The 18,193-nt window shown below is 43.0% G+C and overlaps 1 protein-coding gene across 2 annotated transcripts in view; it reads left to right on the top strand.

The window, feature by feature from the left end:
- Positions 1-18,193, top strand: part of ENOX1 (ecto-NOX disulfide-thiol exchanger 1) — a 443,224-nt gene that overhangs the window by 327,210 nt on the left and 97,821 nt on the right. For both annotated transcript variants that reach the window (XM_070942714.1, XM_070942715.1), the window contains exon 9: positions 238-450. In XM_070942714.1, coding sequence (XP_070798815.1) covers positions 238-450 — 213 coding nt within the window. The remainder of the gene's footprint in view (positions 1-237; positions 451-18,193) is intronic.

The following is an 18,193-nucleotide window of genomic DNA, read 5'->3' on the forward strand; positions in this document are numbered from 1 at the left end:
AAGACAGCATAAGGAATGAATGAAAATCCGAGCCACAACATTTACGGCACCCCCGATAATCATTGCTTTAGAGGGCCATTTATAAAGGGTTATATGAGACGGGCGCGAAGCCCAACCTAGTCTGAGGTAACGTCATAAATACTCTTAATAGGACAATTCGTAAGGGCTGAAATCTTTTTCGTCGCCCAACAATCGGCTGACTGTAATTTTGGCTTTTCTCAAATGGGTTTGTTCCAGATGACAGCAAGTTCTCCGAGGCTATAGTAGTGTTACTCACCTGGATCGAACGAGGGGAGGTGAACCGACGCACGTCCAACCAGTTCTACTCGATGGTGCAATCAGCCAACAGCCACGTCCGTCGACTCATGAACGAAAAAGCCACGCACGAACAAGAGATGGACCAAGCCAAGGACAACTTTAAGAATGCTTTGATGGGCACCCTCACTCAATGTAAGTAAACCCAGTTAGCCTGTAAGGCTTTTGTTGTTGTTGTTGTTGTGTTAGTGGTTTTAATGGTGATAGGCTTGTAATCACGCGGGTAAGTAGTGGCAGTTTAGTCATTGTCTGTGGTTTTATGTCTCGTGAGCATTGTTGCGAAGAACAAGGAGCAGGCCTTTTCAATCTCAAGGTGAGCAAAGTTACTACTGTTTGTTAGTTGAGCTGAGGTAAATAGAAGAATGGAGAAAAGCAGTGGGAGGATATAGGCGGTCCTCAATGGAGCCCCAAATTTCTGTGGCTAAGCGAGACCGATGTCAAGTGAATTTTGCCTCATATAACCAACTGTTCTTGACACAGTTGTTAAGTGAATCACTGCAGTTGTTTATTAGTGACACGGTTATTAAGTGAATCTGGCTTCCTCGTTGACTCGGCTCATCAGAAGGTCACAAAAGGGCCCTGAGACACTGCAACCGTCATAAATATGAGTCAGTTGTGCCAAGCGTCTGGATTTTGATTTTGTGACCATGGGGATGTTGCAACAGTCCTAAGGGTGAAATATGGTCATGTCCCTTTTTCAGTGCCGTTACAATTTCAAACTGTCACTAAATGAATGGTTATAAGTCCGAGGACCAGGGTTGAAATGCTCCCGGTTCGGACCGGATCACCCGATCCGGTAGCGATGGAGGCGGGTGGTTCGGAGAACCGGTAGCAAAAATCCCTGCCCTCCCCCTATGCCCAGCTGAGCCGCACGATCATCAGAGGCTTTTTTTTTTCTTTTAAAAAAGCCTCTGCCGATCAGGCAACTCAGCTTGGATCGTCAGAGGCATTTAAAAGAAAAAAAGCCTCTGATGATCAGGCAACTCAGCTTGGATCGTCAGAGGCATTTAAAAGAAAAAAAGCCTCTGATGATCAGGCAACTCAGCTTGGATCGTCAGAGGCATTTAAAAGAAAAAAAGCCTCTGATGATCAGGCAACTCAGCTTGGATCGTCAGAGGCATTTAAAAGAAAAAAAGTCTCTGATGATCAGGCAACTCAGCTTGGATCGTCAGAGGCTTTTGAAAGTATTTTTTTACAACCTCTTTGCTGAAGGAAAAAAAACCCTCTTCATTATAGAAAAAAATTGTTTTAAAAGTTTTTTAAAAATTGGCCACTCCCACCCAGTCACATTACCCCCCCCCACCAAGCCACGCCCACAGAACTGGTAGTAACAAATTTTAGATTTCACCACTGCCGAGGACTACCTGTATTACCTCTGTCTGCTGGCATGAACAAGAGCATTTACGGTTACGTAGAGGCAAAGAGATAAAACTGGGACAGACATTTCTGCCCTCATAAAAGCACCGATCAGTTGCTCAGCAATCAGTGAGTGACAAGGGACAACATCTTCAGGTGTTGCAGGTAACTCGATGACCCCATCCATCTTGTTTTCAAAGGAGAAATTATATAACGCATGTCATGAAGATGAGATTTTTTTTTTAAAAAAAAATATCAAACTGCCAGAGTGGTAAAAAGAATTACGCAAATTTATGGCTCGGACAAATATTTGGAAGTCACCTTTAAAAAAATGATCTTGTACAGTTAAGAAAAAAATGAAGAAAAATGCGGGAAAGGATTAGATTTAAGTCCAGAGGCTATGTTTGACTATATTTGAGGCAAAAAAGGGGATAATATGACAGCCACTTAGGCAAAACTTGAAAATTTGAGACATCTTCTGAATCTAACGGGTGGAAAATTCAGGGTAGATGAACTGCTGCAAGTTTTTGCATATTGCCTACATAAGAGAATTGGAAGGGACCTTGGAGGTCTTCTAGTCTAACCCCCTGCTCAAGCAGCAAAGCCTATAGCATTCCTAACAGATGGTTGTCCAATCTCTTCTTAAAAACTTCCAAAACTTCCAGTGATGGAGCACCCACAACTTCTGAAGGCAGAAGTTGGTTGATTGCTCTCACCATTAGGAAATATCTCCTTAGTTCTAGAAGGAGAACTTCTCTCCTTCGTTAGTTTCCATCCATTGCTTCTTCCTCTTGCGTTTAGGTGCATGATATGTAGCTATCCATCTTGATGGGTTTAGATAGAATGGTTGCCACCAAAACACTACATTTATTCTCAGGGCAGTAAATTTCCTAATGTCCACTCAAGAGATTAGAAGGATGACCTTCTAATGTTCTACTTTGGAGACCTAGCACAGGGACCTAGCACAGGACCACTATGGGTACAAAATACCAGCTTAAGGAGCCTTGAGAAAGATCAAATCTATCTAAATATGTAAGCTAAAAATGTGAGGAACATGTTTGTAGGGGTTTGTAAGAGACGTCACTAAACGAGCATCAAAAGAATGAAACTCATAATCAGAAGGAAGAGAAGCAAGACTAAACAGTATTCCAGTAGAAGAGAATATATTTAGCTCAGGGTTGAAGTGTTGGGCCTTTGGTGTTCTCTGAGCTGGGTTGTTTTCTTGTAGATGTTTCGTGACCCAACTAGGTAACACCATCAGTATGTCTGCAAGAAAGCAACCCAGCTCAGAGAGCACCAGGAACCAAACTGTGTTCTCACATAGTATTCTTTTAAGAGAAGATTCAACTTTTGTGGTGGCCCGTCGGCAGCCTGTGTGGATTGTAGCTGACTCTGACAGCGAGGAGGCTGGTGTGGTGTTGTGCCAGCAGCCTGTGCAGCTGACACTCGAGTCAGACAATGAGGAGGCTGGAGAAAATGTGGTGCCAGAGGCGGGGATTCAGCCAGGGCCTTCAGAACCTCCAGAAGCTCCCTTAAGTGAAGAGGACGAAGAGGAGGAGCCTCTTCTCGATGCACGGGTGCGCAGAGCTGCCAAAAGGCAGGAGTGGCTCCTCAGGAGGCGGTCTCCTCGAGAGTAAGGCTTGGGGCTAATTGGCCACTCCATTAGCCTATTTAAGGAAGAACACCGACTGAAGCAATTTGTAGGGAACAACTTTAGTTCACTCTACTTTGCGTCTGGATTCCCTGCAAATTGCTTCTGGGCTTTCTGCCAACCTTAGTAAGATTCTGATTACTTTATCTTTTGTTTCTTGTAGGCTGTTAAGAAAGTTTATTAACAGCCTTTGTTTTGATAAAGACTGAGTTATTTTAGTAAATTAAGTTTTGTACAAACTTGGTGTGTGCCGTATTCTTTGGGGTCCGTAGCTGGGGCAGAACAACTTTAACTGCTTGCCATGTGATGAATCTGCTGCAGTTGTAGTTCTCTCCATCGTAAGTGTGAATATCAGTCATAAGTCATGTTTTTTCCAGTACTGTTGTAACTTCGAACGGTCACTAAAACAAACAGTTGTAAGTGAAGGACTTCCTGTATACTAACGCTCATCCTCCTTTTCTATCAGTAGCTCTTCCTTCTCCCAGTCTCTCCCATCGTTGCATCGTCACAGAGCCTTCAGTTCTTCTGGTACACAGAGGTAGCTCTGTGTTACTTACTGAAGTCCTCCTTGATTTACAACCAGAATTGAGCCCAAAATTTAGGTTCCTAAGCAAGACATCTGTTAAGTCCATTTTTGCCCCGTTTCATGACTTTTCTTGCCACAGTTGTTAAGTGAAGCACCGCAGCTGATAAATTAGTAACTGTTGTGACCCAGGCCCAAGTAGATATTATCAGACGCCATCAGTTCTAAACAAACAGACTTTATTAGAACAGCTGAGAATTAACTCATTCTCAGCGTAGTCCAAACTAATTCAAAACAAATTCTTTTTTTTTTATTGAAAAGTTTTATGAAAAATACAAACATTTTCACCCCCCCACCCTTCCCCCCTCAACCCCACCCCACCCTCCCTTCGCCTCCCTCCCCCCACCCCCCTCCCTAGACTTTCCAGAACGAGCACAGGGTATAGCATTCACAAACCAAGAACTAAAATGTGCTAACAAATTATTACATTTCATATTCTCCCTAGATCCTTAACTCCTTATAACTCAGAAAAAACAAACATAAACTACTTAATATTATTTCATTCATAAGCTATATGAATCTTCTTATTCGGATACTTCTTCTGTATGTAATCAATCCATTTTCTCCATTCCGATATATATCTCTCATTTGAATGGTCTTTAAGGTATGATGAAATTTTTGCCATTTCCGCCAAATGCACAACTTTTAATGTCCATTCCTCAATTGTAGGTGGATCTTCCTTCTTCCAGTACTGTGCCTCCAGTAACCTGGCAGCTGTTATTAAGTTCAAAACCAGCTTAGTCTCTATTACAGTACAATCCGTAACTATTCCCAACAGAAAAAACTGTGGTGTAAATTTAATTTTTTTCTTCAAAATATTTTGAATAATCCACCATATTTTTATCCAAAGAGCCTTAATCTTTTTACACATCCATCATATATGAAAATATGTAGCATCTTCACACTCACATCGCCAACACTTGGGTTGTAAATTTGGATACATACAAGCTAGTTTTTTTGGATCTAAATGCCATCTATAAAACATTTTGTAAAAATTCTCCCTTAGATTTTGTGCTTGTGTAAATTTTACATTTCTAACCCATATCTTTTCCCATGTTTCCATCATTATTGGTTCACCTACATTTTGTGCCCATTTTATCATACAATCCTTGACTAAGTCTGTTTCTGAATCTATTTCCAGTAATGCATTGTACAACCTTTTTATGTGCATTTGACCTTCATCTCTTATTTGCTTTATCAAATTCTCATTCTGCTGCAAAATACCAATTTTTTGATCTTCTCTCCATCTGGCCAGCAGCTGTCCATATTGAAACCAAGTCCTAATAATCCCTTCTTCTCTTAGTTGTTCCATGGATTTTAACTGTAATCTGACTCCTTCCTTATAAATTCTTCATAACACAATTCTTCAGCCTTATCACCAAGCTTGGTCTACTGTGGCAACCTGCCAAAGGCTTTTCTTGGCAAAAGTTCAGAAGACGCCGACAAGAAATAAATGCAGCAAGACAAGAAACAAATCTATCAATGTTGTTTTCCGACAAAGAGCCCAAGAGATGTTGCTGGTCTTTTAAGCCTTCTAGGAGGGGCCAATCATCTCTTGGCCTTACTCCTAAATTGTCCTTTTTGCTTTAGCTGCTCTTGCCTTCTGGCAGCTCTTCGCATGTGTGCGCTAGGAACAGGCTCCTCCTGTTCCTCTGCCTCTCCACTGTCAGCCTCTGGAGGCTCCGGAGTCCGCACTTCACTCCCCGATGGCCTTGGCCCCATCTCTGCCTCCAACACAGAGCCCTCATCCGGGCCTTCCCCAGCCTCGAGGACTGGCCCATGTTCTTCCTCAGCCTCCTCACTGTCCGACTCCGCTGCCAGCTCTGCAGGCTGCTGGCGAACCACCACAGTAACCAGGTTGTTAAGTGAATCCAGCTTCCCCATTGATTTTGCTTGTCTGAAGTTTGCAAAAAGAGATCACGTGACTTTAGGATACTGCAACCGTCATAAGTACATGCCAGTTGGCAAGCATCCAAATTTTGATCACATGACCACAGGGTTGTTACAAAGTTTGTAAGTGTGAAAAACGATAGTAAAAGCCCATTTATTTCAGTGTCGTCACTAAGCAAACTGCTGTATGTCAAGGACTAATTGTGGATTATTTTGTGTCGGCTGCCCTGGGGACGCAGCATGTGTTTGAAGAGGAAATCATTGCGATAAACAGACAGTCAAGAATGACATGTAAATTGCCAGGTTCTTCCCCCCCCCAAATCTATTAATTTTCCAAAGTGGGTTCCAATCCAGAAAGAAGAATCTGGTGCAAACTTTTGGCAGGAATTGCAACCCATTGATTTTTCTGCAAATGTGCACACTTAGCAGACGAGTTCTTTTCCAATATTGAAATGCTGGCATGTTTTTCTTTGGCAAAATCCTAATCAGCTTTATTGCTTTAATGGCTCTTCTTTATAAAACCATAATCGGAATAACGGTCCTCCCGAATTTCTTTTCAGCTTCTTAAAATAACAACACACATTCTTCCCAGTCAAGACAAAAAAAAAAAAAAAAAAAATTGAAAAGTTAGTTTCATTTATTTTTTATTTTTTCAGGTGACGCGGGACATAGTTCCTGAAAACTATGAGCGATGATTATTGGGCTGATGTTTTATTCATGCCCCATCTAATGTGCAAACATTTCATATGCCGTGATTAAATATAAAATATTTAACGGTTCTCAGCGACAGAACGTACACAAGTACATAAACGAAGGAACCAGATGTACAACATCATTTCTGGGGAAACATTTAATGTCAGGGATCTCAAAATTGTGTGTTTTGGAAATAAATCATCCACATTGCTTATAATATTTCACCTGTGATGTTGATGAGGTATAACCGTGGTTTGCAGGCGGAAAGGCCAAAGTTTTTAAATACGATTCGAGCCGTTCACGATACATTTTGAAATTGGTGTATCGGCTTCGCTTTTGAATCGATCTTTCCTAAAGTTTGCAACATCATATAAAATTGGACTTCTTTTTTTTTTTTTTTTGAGAAAGAAACAAAATAAGGACATGGAAATAAAACATTCATAATCATCATAATTTCCCCTTGTGTTTAATACATCAATGATATGTCTTAATTGGATATACAAGTTTGCATAGATGCCCTATTGTGCCTTGAATGGCAAAACATTCAACTTATTATGAATTGGGTGTTGATTCCAGGCTGCTCTCAACTTATGACTGCTGGCTTAGTGACCGTTTGTAGTTACGACAGATTAGTTTCCGTCCATTGCTTCTTGTCTTGCCTTCGGGTGCTTTGGAGAATAGCTGGACTCCCTCTTCTTTCTGGCAGCCCCTCAAATATTGGAAGACTGCTATCATGTCATCCTTAGTCCTTATTTTCACTAGGCTAGACTAAAAGGTAAAGGTTCCCCTCGCACATATGTGCTGGTCGTTCCTGACTCTAGGAGGCAGTGCTCATCTCCGTTTCAAAGCCGAAGAGCCAGCACTGTCTGAAAATGTCTCCGTGGTCATGTGGATGGCATGAGTCAATGCCAGAAGCGCATGGAACGCTGTTACCTTCCCACCAAAGGTGGTCCCTATTTTTCTACTTGCATTTTTTACCTGCTTTCGAACTGCTAGGTTGGTAGAAGCTGGGACAAGTAACGGGAGCTCACCCCATTACGCGGCATTAGGGATTCGAACCACTGAACTGCCGACCTTTCGATCGACAAGCTCAGCGTCTTAGCCACTGAGCCACCACTAGACATACCCAATTCCTGCAACCGTTTTTCATATATTTTTGTCTCCAGGCCCTTAATCATCTTTGTTGCTCTTCTCTGCACTTTTTCCAGAGTCTTGACATCTTTTTTTTGTATCGTGGCGACCAAAATTGGATGTAGTAATTCAAGAGCCTTGATAGTACAGGGGTTTAGTGCACCCTGTTATTAACACAGCTGCCTGCAATTTCTGCTGGTTCGAATCTCTCCAAGGCTCAAGGTTGACTCAGCCTTCCATCCTTTCTAAGGTAGGTGAAATGAGGACCCAGTTTGTGGGGGCAATAAGCTGACTTTGTATAAATATACAAAAGTATGAAGGCTATTGCTTAACGCATTGTAAGCCGCCCTGAGTCTCCGGAGAAGGGCGGCATATAAATCAAATAAAATTAAAAAAAAAAAAGTATGGTTTTACCAAGGCATTATAAAGTGGTACTAACTGTTCTAGAATTCCCAGATGTCATATGAAGATACCAGGGTTACTTGGGCCCATTTAGGATTAAACCTGGAATGCTATAAAAATTAGCACCTGGATATAAGCAGATACCTGGGAGGGTTTTTATTATAGAACATAGAATAATAGGGTTGGAAGAGTTGTCCAAACCTAAAATATCCCTTAATTTTCTGAATACGCTCTTTTTATTGCCCAAATAAGCTATTGAATTATTAACGCCAATCCTCAGAATACATGTTTGCGCAGATTTTCTGATGGGGCCTGAGACAGGTGGAAATTCAAGTACTCTCTAGGTATAAAAGAGGCATTTTAGCAACTGAATTGTTTCCTTTTCAAGGAAGGCAGACAATGAGACCAAGCTGTATCCACTGATAAGAGCATTTGTGCAAACAGAATTGCTAAATACATCTCTCTCTTTTTTTTCCCCCCAGTGAAGAAGAGACTTTTGGGGATGAATGGGGCTTCCAAGCATTCATTTCCATTTTTTTTTTAAAAAATGTACTTCCCGTCTTGTATTGCGGCGTGGCCTCTGTAGCATATCACTGGTGGGATACGCTGTTGTGCATTTGTTTGCGAGACATACCACATATCCTGTCTTCCCTTCAGCAGCTCAGGAAATCCCCAGGCCTTTACTCCTCGGCTGTCAGAGGCAGGGAAATTGCTCAATAAATGGCTAAGCCTTTCAAAATTCCCATTTTCAAACCAGAAAAGATTCCCTAGCTCTTCACAAGAGTTTGTTGTGTAGCTTGAGTGACAAGCCTTGATTATCTTCAGACAGTCCCCTAGAATATATCAGGTTTGTCGTGATTTGGCATCTGGGCCTGGATCAGGATAGTTTGATACTTCCTCCAAAGGAAGGTAGACAGAATAACAGAACAACAGAGTTGGAAGGGACTTTGAAGGTCTTCTAGTCCAACCCCCTGCTCAGGCAGGAGACCGTATACCATTTCAGACAAGTGACTGTCTAATCTCTTCTTCCTCCAGTGATGGAGCCCCAACAATTTCTGGAGGCAAACTCTTCCACTGATCAATTGTTCTTACTATCAGGAAATTTCTCTTTAGTTCTAGGTTGCTTTTCTTCTAAATTGGTTCCCATTCATTGCTTCTTGACTTGTCTTCTGATGCTTTGGAGAATAGCTTGACTCCCTCTTCTTTGGGGCTGCCCCTCAAATATTGGAAGACTGCTATCCTGTCACCCTTAGATCTTCTTTTCATTGACATACCCAATTCCTGCAACCGTTCTTCGTATGTTTTAGACTCCAGTCCCCAAATCCTCTTTGTTGCTCTTCTCTGCACCCTTTCTAGAATCTCAACATCTTTTTCAAATTGTGGTGACCAAAACTGGATGCTGTATTTCAAATCTGTTGCTAAATGCTTCATGAAAAGCTTGGCTTGCTTTTTATCTGCTGATGTCTGTTCCCATCCTTGCTTGTCATCTCCCTTGTTCCCTGCCCATGTCATCATTAGGCCAACATTACTGTTCCCATCAACCTGCTAACATAAAAGGAGCCTGGATAGCTCAGCAGACTAATGCATTGTAATTTAACTCCAGCTGTCTGCAATTAGTAAATTTGAATCTCGCCAGGCTCATGGTTGACTCAGCCTTCCATCCTTTCTAAGGTAGGTAAATTAAGGACCCTGTTTGTGGGGGTAATAAGCTGACTTTGTATAAAATATACAAAAGTATGAAAGCTATTGCTTAACGCATTGTAAGCCGCCCTGAGTCTCCAGAGAAGGGCGGCATATAAATCAAATTAAAAAAAAAAAACATTTGAAGACCAGGTCCCCTGAAAAATCTCAAAGCAGGTTTTACATATAATCACTAGTGCGAGACGATTGTGGAAAAATGGAAAGACTTCAAAAGTGGAGGAACGGTGGGTGAAAATGATGGAATTAAACAGAGATAGCAAAATTAACTCCTTATATTACAGAAAGATCAACAACTAAATTGGTTAGAGACTGGAAGAAGTCCTTATGGATTTTTGGCTGGGAAAAAAAATAGTAAAATGAATGTGCAATGTATGGGTTTAAAGATTAGAAAGAAAAGTTTGTGGAAAGAAGGGAATTATGGTGTAACCTTAGAGAGAGAAAGGCTCAAATACAGGTAGTCCTTGGCTTACGACTGTTGCTAAGCAAGACAATTGTTAAGTTGGTTTTGCCCCATTTTGCGACCTTTTTGGTTGTTAAGTGAATCACTGCAGTTGTTAAGTTAGTCACACGGTTGTTAAGCGAATCTGGCTTCTCCATTGACTTTGCTCGTCAGAAGGTCTCAGAAGTGGATCACATGCAACCGTCATAAATACGAGTCAGTTGCCAAATGTCTGAATTTTGATCATGGGACCATGGGGGCTGCTGCAATGGTCATAAGTGTGAAAAATGGTCATAAGTCCCTTTTCTCAGGGCGGTTGTAACTTTGAATGGCCACTAAACGAAGGATGGTAAGTTGAGGCTACCTGTATGAATGCTTTTATAACTGCTGTAAAAAAGATTGGCAGCTGCTTATTTATCATCATTTCTATTTCTACTTCCTTTTCCAGTTTCGTTCTTATTTATTCATGATTCTCCCTTATTTTCTTTGTTTCTTTCCCGATGTTCTGACTTAGGCCTCCTGAGTCAGTAAAACATATGAGTAGTCCCAAAAACCTCTTTTATTTCAATAGCTGTGAATTCTGTTCATTCACAGATGAGTCCCAAATAGTTGTAAAGAGTCCTTCGGGATAAGGCTGATAATCACCCCCTTTATCTCCCTTGACACGCTGCCAATGACTTAATTGGCAAAGCCACACTGAGTCCAGAATCAAACAGAGCTTCAGACTTTAAACTGCACAGAATTAACAACATTGCTTCCTGCAAAGACCCAATTGCCTTTGCTCCTCTTTTAAGTCTTATAGGAGGGGTCAATCATCTCCAAGCCTTACTCCCGAGTCACCCCTTTTGTCTTAATTGTTCTTACCTTCTGGCAGCTCTGCGCATGCATGGACTGGAAACAGGCTTCCCCTGTTCCTCTGCCTCGCTGAGGTCTGACTCTGGAGGCTCCGGAGGCAGCAAAGCTGGCTGAGGAACTCTGGGAGTTGAAGTCCACAAGTCTTAAAGTTGCCAAGGTTGGAGACCCTTGACTAAGGCCTTCTACAAATAGTAAGGTAGTGAGGCCACCACGAAAAAAAAAAAAAAAGACCTCTTCATCATTGAAGTCTCGCCATCTACCATCTGCCATCTAAGTGCTTCAACCTGCTTCTAAAGTTCTCCAGTAAAGAGTACAACTTCATTAAAGAGTCTGTCAAGCATGATTTGAGGTCCCAAAAGAGAGAGAGAGATAGAAAAAAAAAAATCACGACACTTTGGCAGCCTATTAATTCGGTGGCAAAATAATGTCGGGATGATAATTAATATTGTTATTAATGCATATCGGGATAATTAATTTTCCACCCATCCCTATCCGTTGCTTAATCTTGGGAAATTACTCTGTTGAGTTCAGTTCTTCAGATGTGAATATACTAACGATGAAAATGGAGCATAACTATCTGAAAACTATCTTTTGGCATCTGACAAAAACTTAGGAAGGACCTAAAAATATAAAACCTTCTGAGTCTCTAAGAGAGAAATAGTTGCAGTGCCCCATTTTGTTGAGTGTTGATGATCTCCAAATGGTCAAATGTCTCAACCATCCAGGTCATGGCTGTCCTAAAGATGCTTTTCTTGAAAAGGCCACTGGACTTTCTTGGGGGGGGGGTTCCTTGAAAACGTTTCGCTTCTCATTCAAGAAGCTTCTTCAGTTCTAACTGAATCTCCAAGGGGTCACTTGTGAAGAAGAACTGGAAGGAAGTGAGCTAATGTCAATCTTAGACCTAGAACGGTGTTTCTCAAACTTGGCAACTTTAAGATGGGTGGACTTCAACTCCCAGAATTGGCTAGGGAATTCTGGGAGTTGAAGTCCACCCATCTTAAAATTTGATCCAGAAGGTGACCAAGGCAGTCAAGATTCCAGAGATCAAGTTGATCAGAGCAGCGCTTGGATGGCTACACCAAAATACAACTGTTGTGTCATGAGGTTTAATTGTGCAGACCATCAACCTGTACAAGAATGACGGTGCATTTCTATTCCAAAGAGAACTGAATCTGGGTTGCCTTCAAAGGAAGCATCTCTAAAATGGGGACCCTGTCCAAAAAGTTACTAGAGGAACCTTCATTATAACTAAACCTCCCGCATCCAGAAACCAGCTTCAGCTACCAAACGATAGGAATTAAAAAAATTCATAGAACATTATTAGAAATGGAAGGGACTTTAGAGATCTTCTAGTCCAACCCCTTGCTCGAGCACCGTAGACCATTTCAGGCAAATGGCTGTCCAGTCTCTTCTTAAAAATCTCCAGGGATGGAGCACCCACGACTTCTGAAGAGAAGCTGGTTGATTATTTTCACTGTTCATTTCATCCTCATTTTAGCCAGCGTGGTGATCCAGGGCTATGAAAAAGTTCCAATGTTCAACATGGCTTAAAAAAAGAACAGCTTAATCTACAAACCTGTAACTATGTAGAATTGATGTAGTGGAATGTAGTCTGGATTCCCAGAATGAGATCTGCATTCCAGAGACAGTGGAGTTTAGATAGTTTCATTGGGAGAAAAGAGAGTTAAGAAAACCTGGCTTTTCCAGCAGGCCTGGGGCCGTTGATCTCGCTCTTGTGATCTGGCGAGATCCGGCCATGAATGGCATGAATGAGTTTTTAATATTTTTAATTTTTCAATGTTTTTTTATAATTATTTTTTAAAATGTATTGTGAGCCGCCCTGAGTCTTCGGAGAGGGGCGGCATATAAATTTAATTAATTAAATTAAATTAAATTAATTAAATGACGTCTCCCTAGCAATTCCCTGAGTACACCTTTTATGGTGCAAGAAGTTGCTTTAATTTGACAAGATTTCTGATCTGATTTAGGTGAAGGACCATAAAGGAAATAGAAGTAATTCTACCTGTCTTTCTTGGTTCTTGGGGTCCGACAAATATATTATAATCTTAAACTGTTCAGGACATTTCTGGCCCAAATCATAGTTTGTCCAATTTTGTCTCATCCTTCAACAAGGACTAGCAGCCTAGAAAAAGAACTCAAGCAATGGAAATGTTTCCTATCAGCATGTCTAATGAAGAGAGGGACTAGGGGTGACATGATAGTCATATTCCAGTATTTGAGGGGCTGCCACAGAGAAGAGTGGGTCAACCTATTCTCCAAAGCACCAGAAGGCAGGACAAGAAGCAATGGATGGGAACTAACCAAGGAGAAAAGCAATCTGGAATTAAGGAGAAATTCCCTAACAGTGAGGACAATCAACCAATGGAACTTGCCTCCAGAAGTTGTGGGTACTCCTTCACTGGAGGCTTTCACAAAGAGACTGGACAACCATTTACCTGAAATGGTGTAGAGCAGAAGGTTGGACAAGAAGATCTCCGTGGTCTCTTCCAACTCAATCATTCTATGTTCTATGTTCTTCTTCCAACTTTACAAGCCTGAGACCAAGGTCTCCTAGCAACTTCAAGCTGCACTCTTAAGAGACACAGAGTAGTTCTTATTGTCCTTCTGTGCAGTGATGAAGCTATATATCCTCAGTTTTCTTCGCTGGTATCCTGGTGAGATGAATGCTTTCCTTGGCATTTCCAGCCAGTTTAATAGCCATTAACATTTAGGTCCCAGTTGCACTAATGTATTTAAGTTTTAATTCAGTATCACAGCACTAATTAATTTGCTTATCCTGCATCTCAGGGCCTGAATTCTCTTTTCCTTTCTGTAGTAAGTTAAGAGGACATGGATTGATTTTTGCAACATGGGGGCAACGGTTGCTTTCTTTCTTGTTTAAGTGGTGCTGAACCGGATGGATGACAACAGATTGTTTTGAACCAAGAACCAAGATCTTTGAAGAACGGGTTGTCCTATCCAGGTCAATCTCACCAGGCCCCACTAAATATATGGAATAGGGAGGTGATGGCCTGCATCATCCATCCATCCATCTATCCATCCATCCACCCACCCATCTTTCATCCCAACCACCCACTCACCTATCCGTCCGTCCGTCCATCTGTCCATCCATCCACCCATTCACCCACCTATTTATCCACCCAACTATCCACCCACTCACTTTCCATCCCACCCACTCATCAGTCCATCTGTCCGTCCGTCCGTCCATCCGTCCATCCCTCCATCCCTCCACCCACACATCCATCCATTCATCCACACACACACACACACACACACACATTTCCATCCCACCCACCCACCCGTCCACCCATCCACCCACTCACTTTCCATCCCTCCCATCCACCCACTCACTCACTCATCCATTCATCTGTCTGTCCATCCATCCATCCCTCCACCCACCCACCCACCCATTCATCCACACACCCACCTTCCATCCCACCCTCCCACCCATCTATCCATCCATCCATCCATCTACCTACCTACCCACCTACCTTCCATCCCACCCACCCGTCTGTCCGTCTGTCCGTCCATCCCTCCCTCCCTTCCTCCACCCACCATCCATCCATTCATCCACACATCCACACACACATTTCCATCCCACCCACCCATCCACCCACTCACTCATTCATCCATCCATCTGTCCGTCTGTCCGTCCATCCCTCCACCCACCCACCCACCCATTCATCCACACACCCACCTTCCATCCCACCCACCCTCCCACCCATCTATCCATCCATCCATCCATCCATCCATCTACCTACCCACCTACCTTCCATCCCAACCACCCAGCCGTCTACGTCTGTCCGTCCATCTGTCCGTCCATCCCTCCCTCCCCCCACCATCCATCCATTCATCCATACACTCACCTTCCATCCCACCCACCCACCCATCCATCCAACTATCCATCTACCTACCTACCCATCCACCCACCTTCCATCCCACCCATCCACCGTCTTTCTGTCCATCCGTCCGTCCGTCCATCCATCCATCCATCCATCCATCCATCCACCCTCCTTCCATGCATTTCTTTTTTCATCCATGCTGTATAATTTGGAAAAAAAAAAAAGAAAAGAAATGATTTTCAGTCTTTTACTTATTGACAAGACAAAATGTTGCATCTGGTTAATGAAAATTTCATATGACAGGAGATAAATCCGCAGATGTTTGCTGATGAATATTTAATTGTGCTTATTGCACAGCCCTTCTGCCGTTATGTGGCTTTTCAACCGCAGCTTTGTAAGGAGCATTCAGCCTGTTGCCGTTACGAAACTTGGTGGCAATTTTATATTTGTCCCACTCCCTTTTTTTTTTCCACGGCAAAGAAAAGTAGATCAACAGCCTCCCTTGATAAAACTCTTTGAAAATCCCAACCCAGTTAGGAGGACGACAGCTGAGAAAAAGACAAAAGGTGTCACATTTCTCATTTTTAAGCTTTGTGAGTAGACTGTCAACGGGAGAAGAAAGAAGCAGAATATTGTGAAATGATCTTTTGACGAAACGTTGTAGGGAAGATACAACCTCAAAAAAAAAAAATGTAGAAATTCTACATGTGGAAACCCCCAAAACTGGCTTCAGAGCCAAGATGTACAATATCTTACCTCACCCTTCATGACCCAATCCTAACCAAAGCATCTAAAACGTTGAAGCTGCTCCTCCATCCTTCCTTGCCGTTCTAGATAATCCACAAGTTACTACCATGACTGACCTCAAAATTTATGTTGCTAAGTGAAACATAGCTCCAGTGAGTTTTCCTCCATTTTATGACTTCCCTTGCCAGAGTTGTGAAGTGGATCGTTGTGTTTGTTAAAGCGAGTAACACGGTTACTAAGAGAACCTGGCTTTTCCCCATTGACTTTGCTGGCCAGTAGGTTATCAAAAAGTGATCGCTCCACCCAGGGATGGATTCTACTTACCTTTACTACCGGTTCACAATGGGGTCACTCGCTTCGCTTGCGTGCACGCACAGAAATGATGACGTTGGGATCAGTGGGTGGAGCCTCACGCTGGTTTTACTACCGGTTCTTGTGAACCAGTCCAAACCGGGTGTCAGGTTTCAATGTCGTCTCAAATAAAATAAATTGCATTTCCAAACAAATAGTCATTGAAGAAATCTTTCATTTTATTAAGCACGACAACCTGTCCCTGATTGTGGCATAGCCAACACTGACTTCCTGACCCCAAACCTTCCCTTTCCGTTCCCCAATTCTCTGCGTCTCATTGGCCCTCTTCCAAATCACTCTCCCCATATCTACTACTTCAGCTCCCAGGAATGTCCCCCCTCCCATCTCATCTCCTAGGGGATATTATCTTCAGGGAAAATAAGGTGAGAAGTCAGGCGTCCTCTTGCCAGCTGCCCCCTCTTCTCCTTCTTATGTCAGCACTAGAGTAAATGCAGGTTGAAGGCAACCCATCACTGGCTCCACCTGAGGACACTGCAACCATCATAAATATGAGTCAGTTGCTAAGCATCTGAATTTTGAGGATGTGACCAAGGTCTAGGATTTTTCGGCTCAAACCCTTTGCCTTGCCTGTTTCTCCTCAAGGTTTTTCTCCTCTGCATTATTAACCACAAACTTTTCTCCTCGGCTGGCCCTCCCTGAGTCTTTCGCCCCAGTACATGGGTCATGGCCCCTCCATCCCAGTTCCTTCGCTGTGGCCCATTCATTAAAGTACAGTTACATCGGGCTTTTGAGTGCCCAGGACAGTTCACAGCCAGCCAATCAGTGCCCACTCTTCCACTCCCAAAGCCCCCAAAGTCCCTGCACCAATTGGCTGGCTGTGAAGTGTCCTGGGTGCCCAAAAGCCCAATGCGAACTGTACTTCAGCGAATGGACCACAGCGAACGGACTGGGATAGAGGGGCCGTGGCCCATGTGCTGGGATGAAAGCAGTGGTGGGATTCAGCCGGTTCACACCACTTGTTAACTTTCTGAACGGTTTGGCAAACTGGTTGTTGGAAGAAATCATTAGGGCAGAGAACCGGTTGTTAAATTACTTGAATTCCACCACTAGGTGAAAGGCTGGGGGAGGGCCAGCCGAGGAGAAAAGTTTGTGGCTAATAGCGCGGAGGCGAAAACCTTGAGGAGAAACAGTCAAGGTGAAGGGTTCGAGCTGAAAAGTCCCATTCCGGACCAAGAGGAGGCTGCAAGGATTGTAAGTGTGAAAAACCACAAGTCCCTTTTTGCAGCTTGCAAGGAGGAGGAGGAGGGGGGGGAACGACTGTGGGGTCCTTGGTGCTCTCTGAGCTTGGTTGTTTTTCTGCAGGCATTTCATGACTCAAGTAGGTAGCATCAACAGTGCTAGAATGGAAGTGCGGTTTGTGAGGAGGAGGAAGAAGAGGAGGACTGTGGGGTTCCTTGGTGCTCTCTGAGCTTGCTTGTTTTCTTGCAGATGTTTCATGACCCAACTAGGTTACATCATCAGTGCTTAGAAGGGGATGGAGTTCGTGGGGAGGCAGAGGAGGACTGTGGGGTCCTTGGTGCTCTCTGAGCTTGCTTGTTTTCTTGCAGACATTTCATTACCCAACTAGGTAACATCAGCAATGCTAGAAGGAGAGTGGGTTTGTAGAGAGGAGGAGGAGGAGGAGGAGGAGGAGGAGGAGGAGGAGGAGGAGGAGGAGGAGGAGGAGGAGGAGAACAACGACTGTGGGATCCTTGGTGCTCTCTGAGCTTAGTTGTTTTCTTGCAGACATTTCATTACCCAACTAGGTAACATCATCAGTGCTAGAAGGGAGTGGAATTTGCTCTCTATGGTTGGCCCAATCAGTGTTGGTGGGCGTGTTCTTTTTTTCTTGAAAATCTAGTTCCTTGATTTGGCTGTTGATTGCTGGCTGGTTATCTGAGTTGAGACCTGTTGGCTTCCAACAAGCAAAGTCAACCAGGAAGCCCCTGGAACATGGCTAAGACCTGTAGTTAGAACTTATAGGAGTTATTTTCGTCATCAGACCTTTCAAAGTTCAAGAGCTTCCGAGTTTAATAGAAACCCCCCCTTAAAATAGCAGCGCACCTTTTTCTCGCATCTTCAAGAAAACGTTCTTCTAGAGCCTTCTGCCATTAATTAATTATACCCAGGCTGTTGATTAAGTTCAGTGCTCTTTGCCCTTGTAATAGGTGCAACAGAAGAATGATTAGAATCTAAATTACATTGTTAATAAAATA

The sequence above is a fragment of the Pituophis catenifer genome, unplaced genomic scaffold (genome assembly GCF_029215685.1).
Source record: "Pituophis catenifer annectens isolate HBS135680 unplaced genomic scaffold, rPitCat1.0.hap2 SCAF_4, whole genome shotgun sequence".
NCBI classification, from domain to species: domain Eukaryota; kingdom Metazoa; phylum Chordata; class Lepidosauria; order Squamata; family Colubridae; genus Pituophis; species Pituophis catenifer.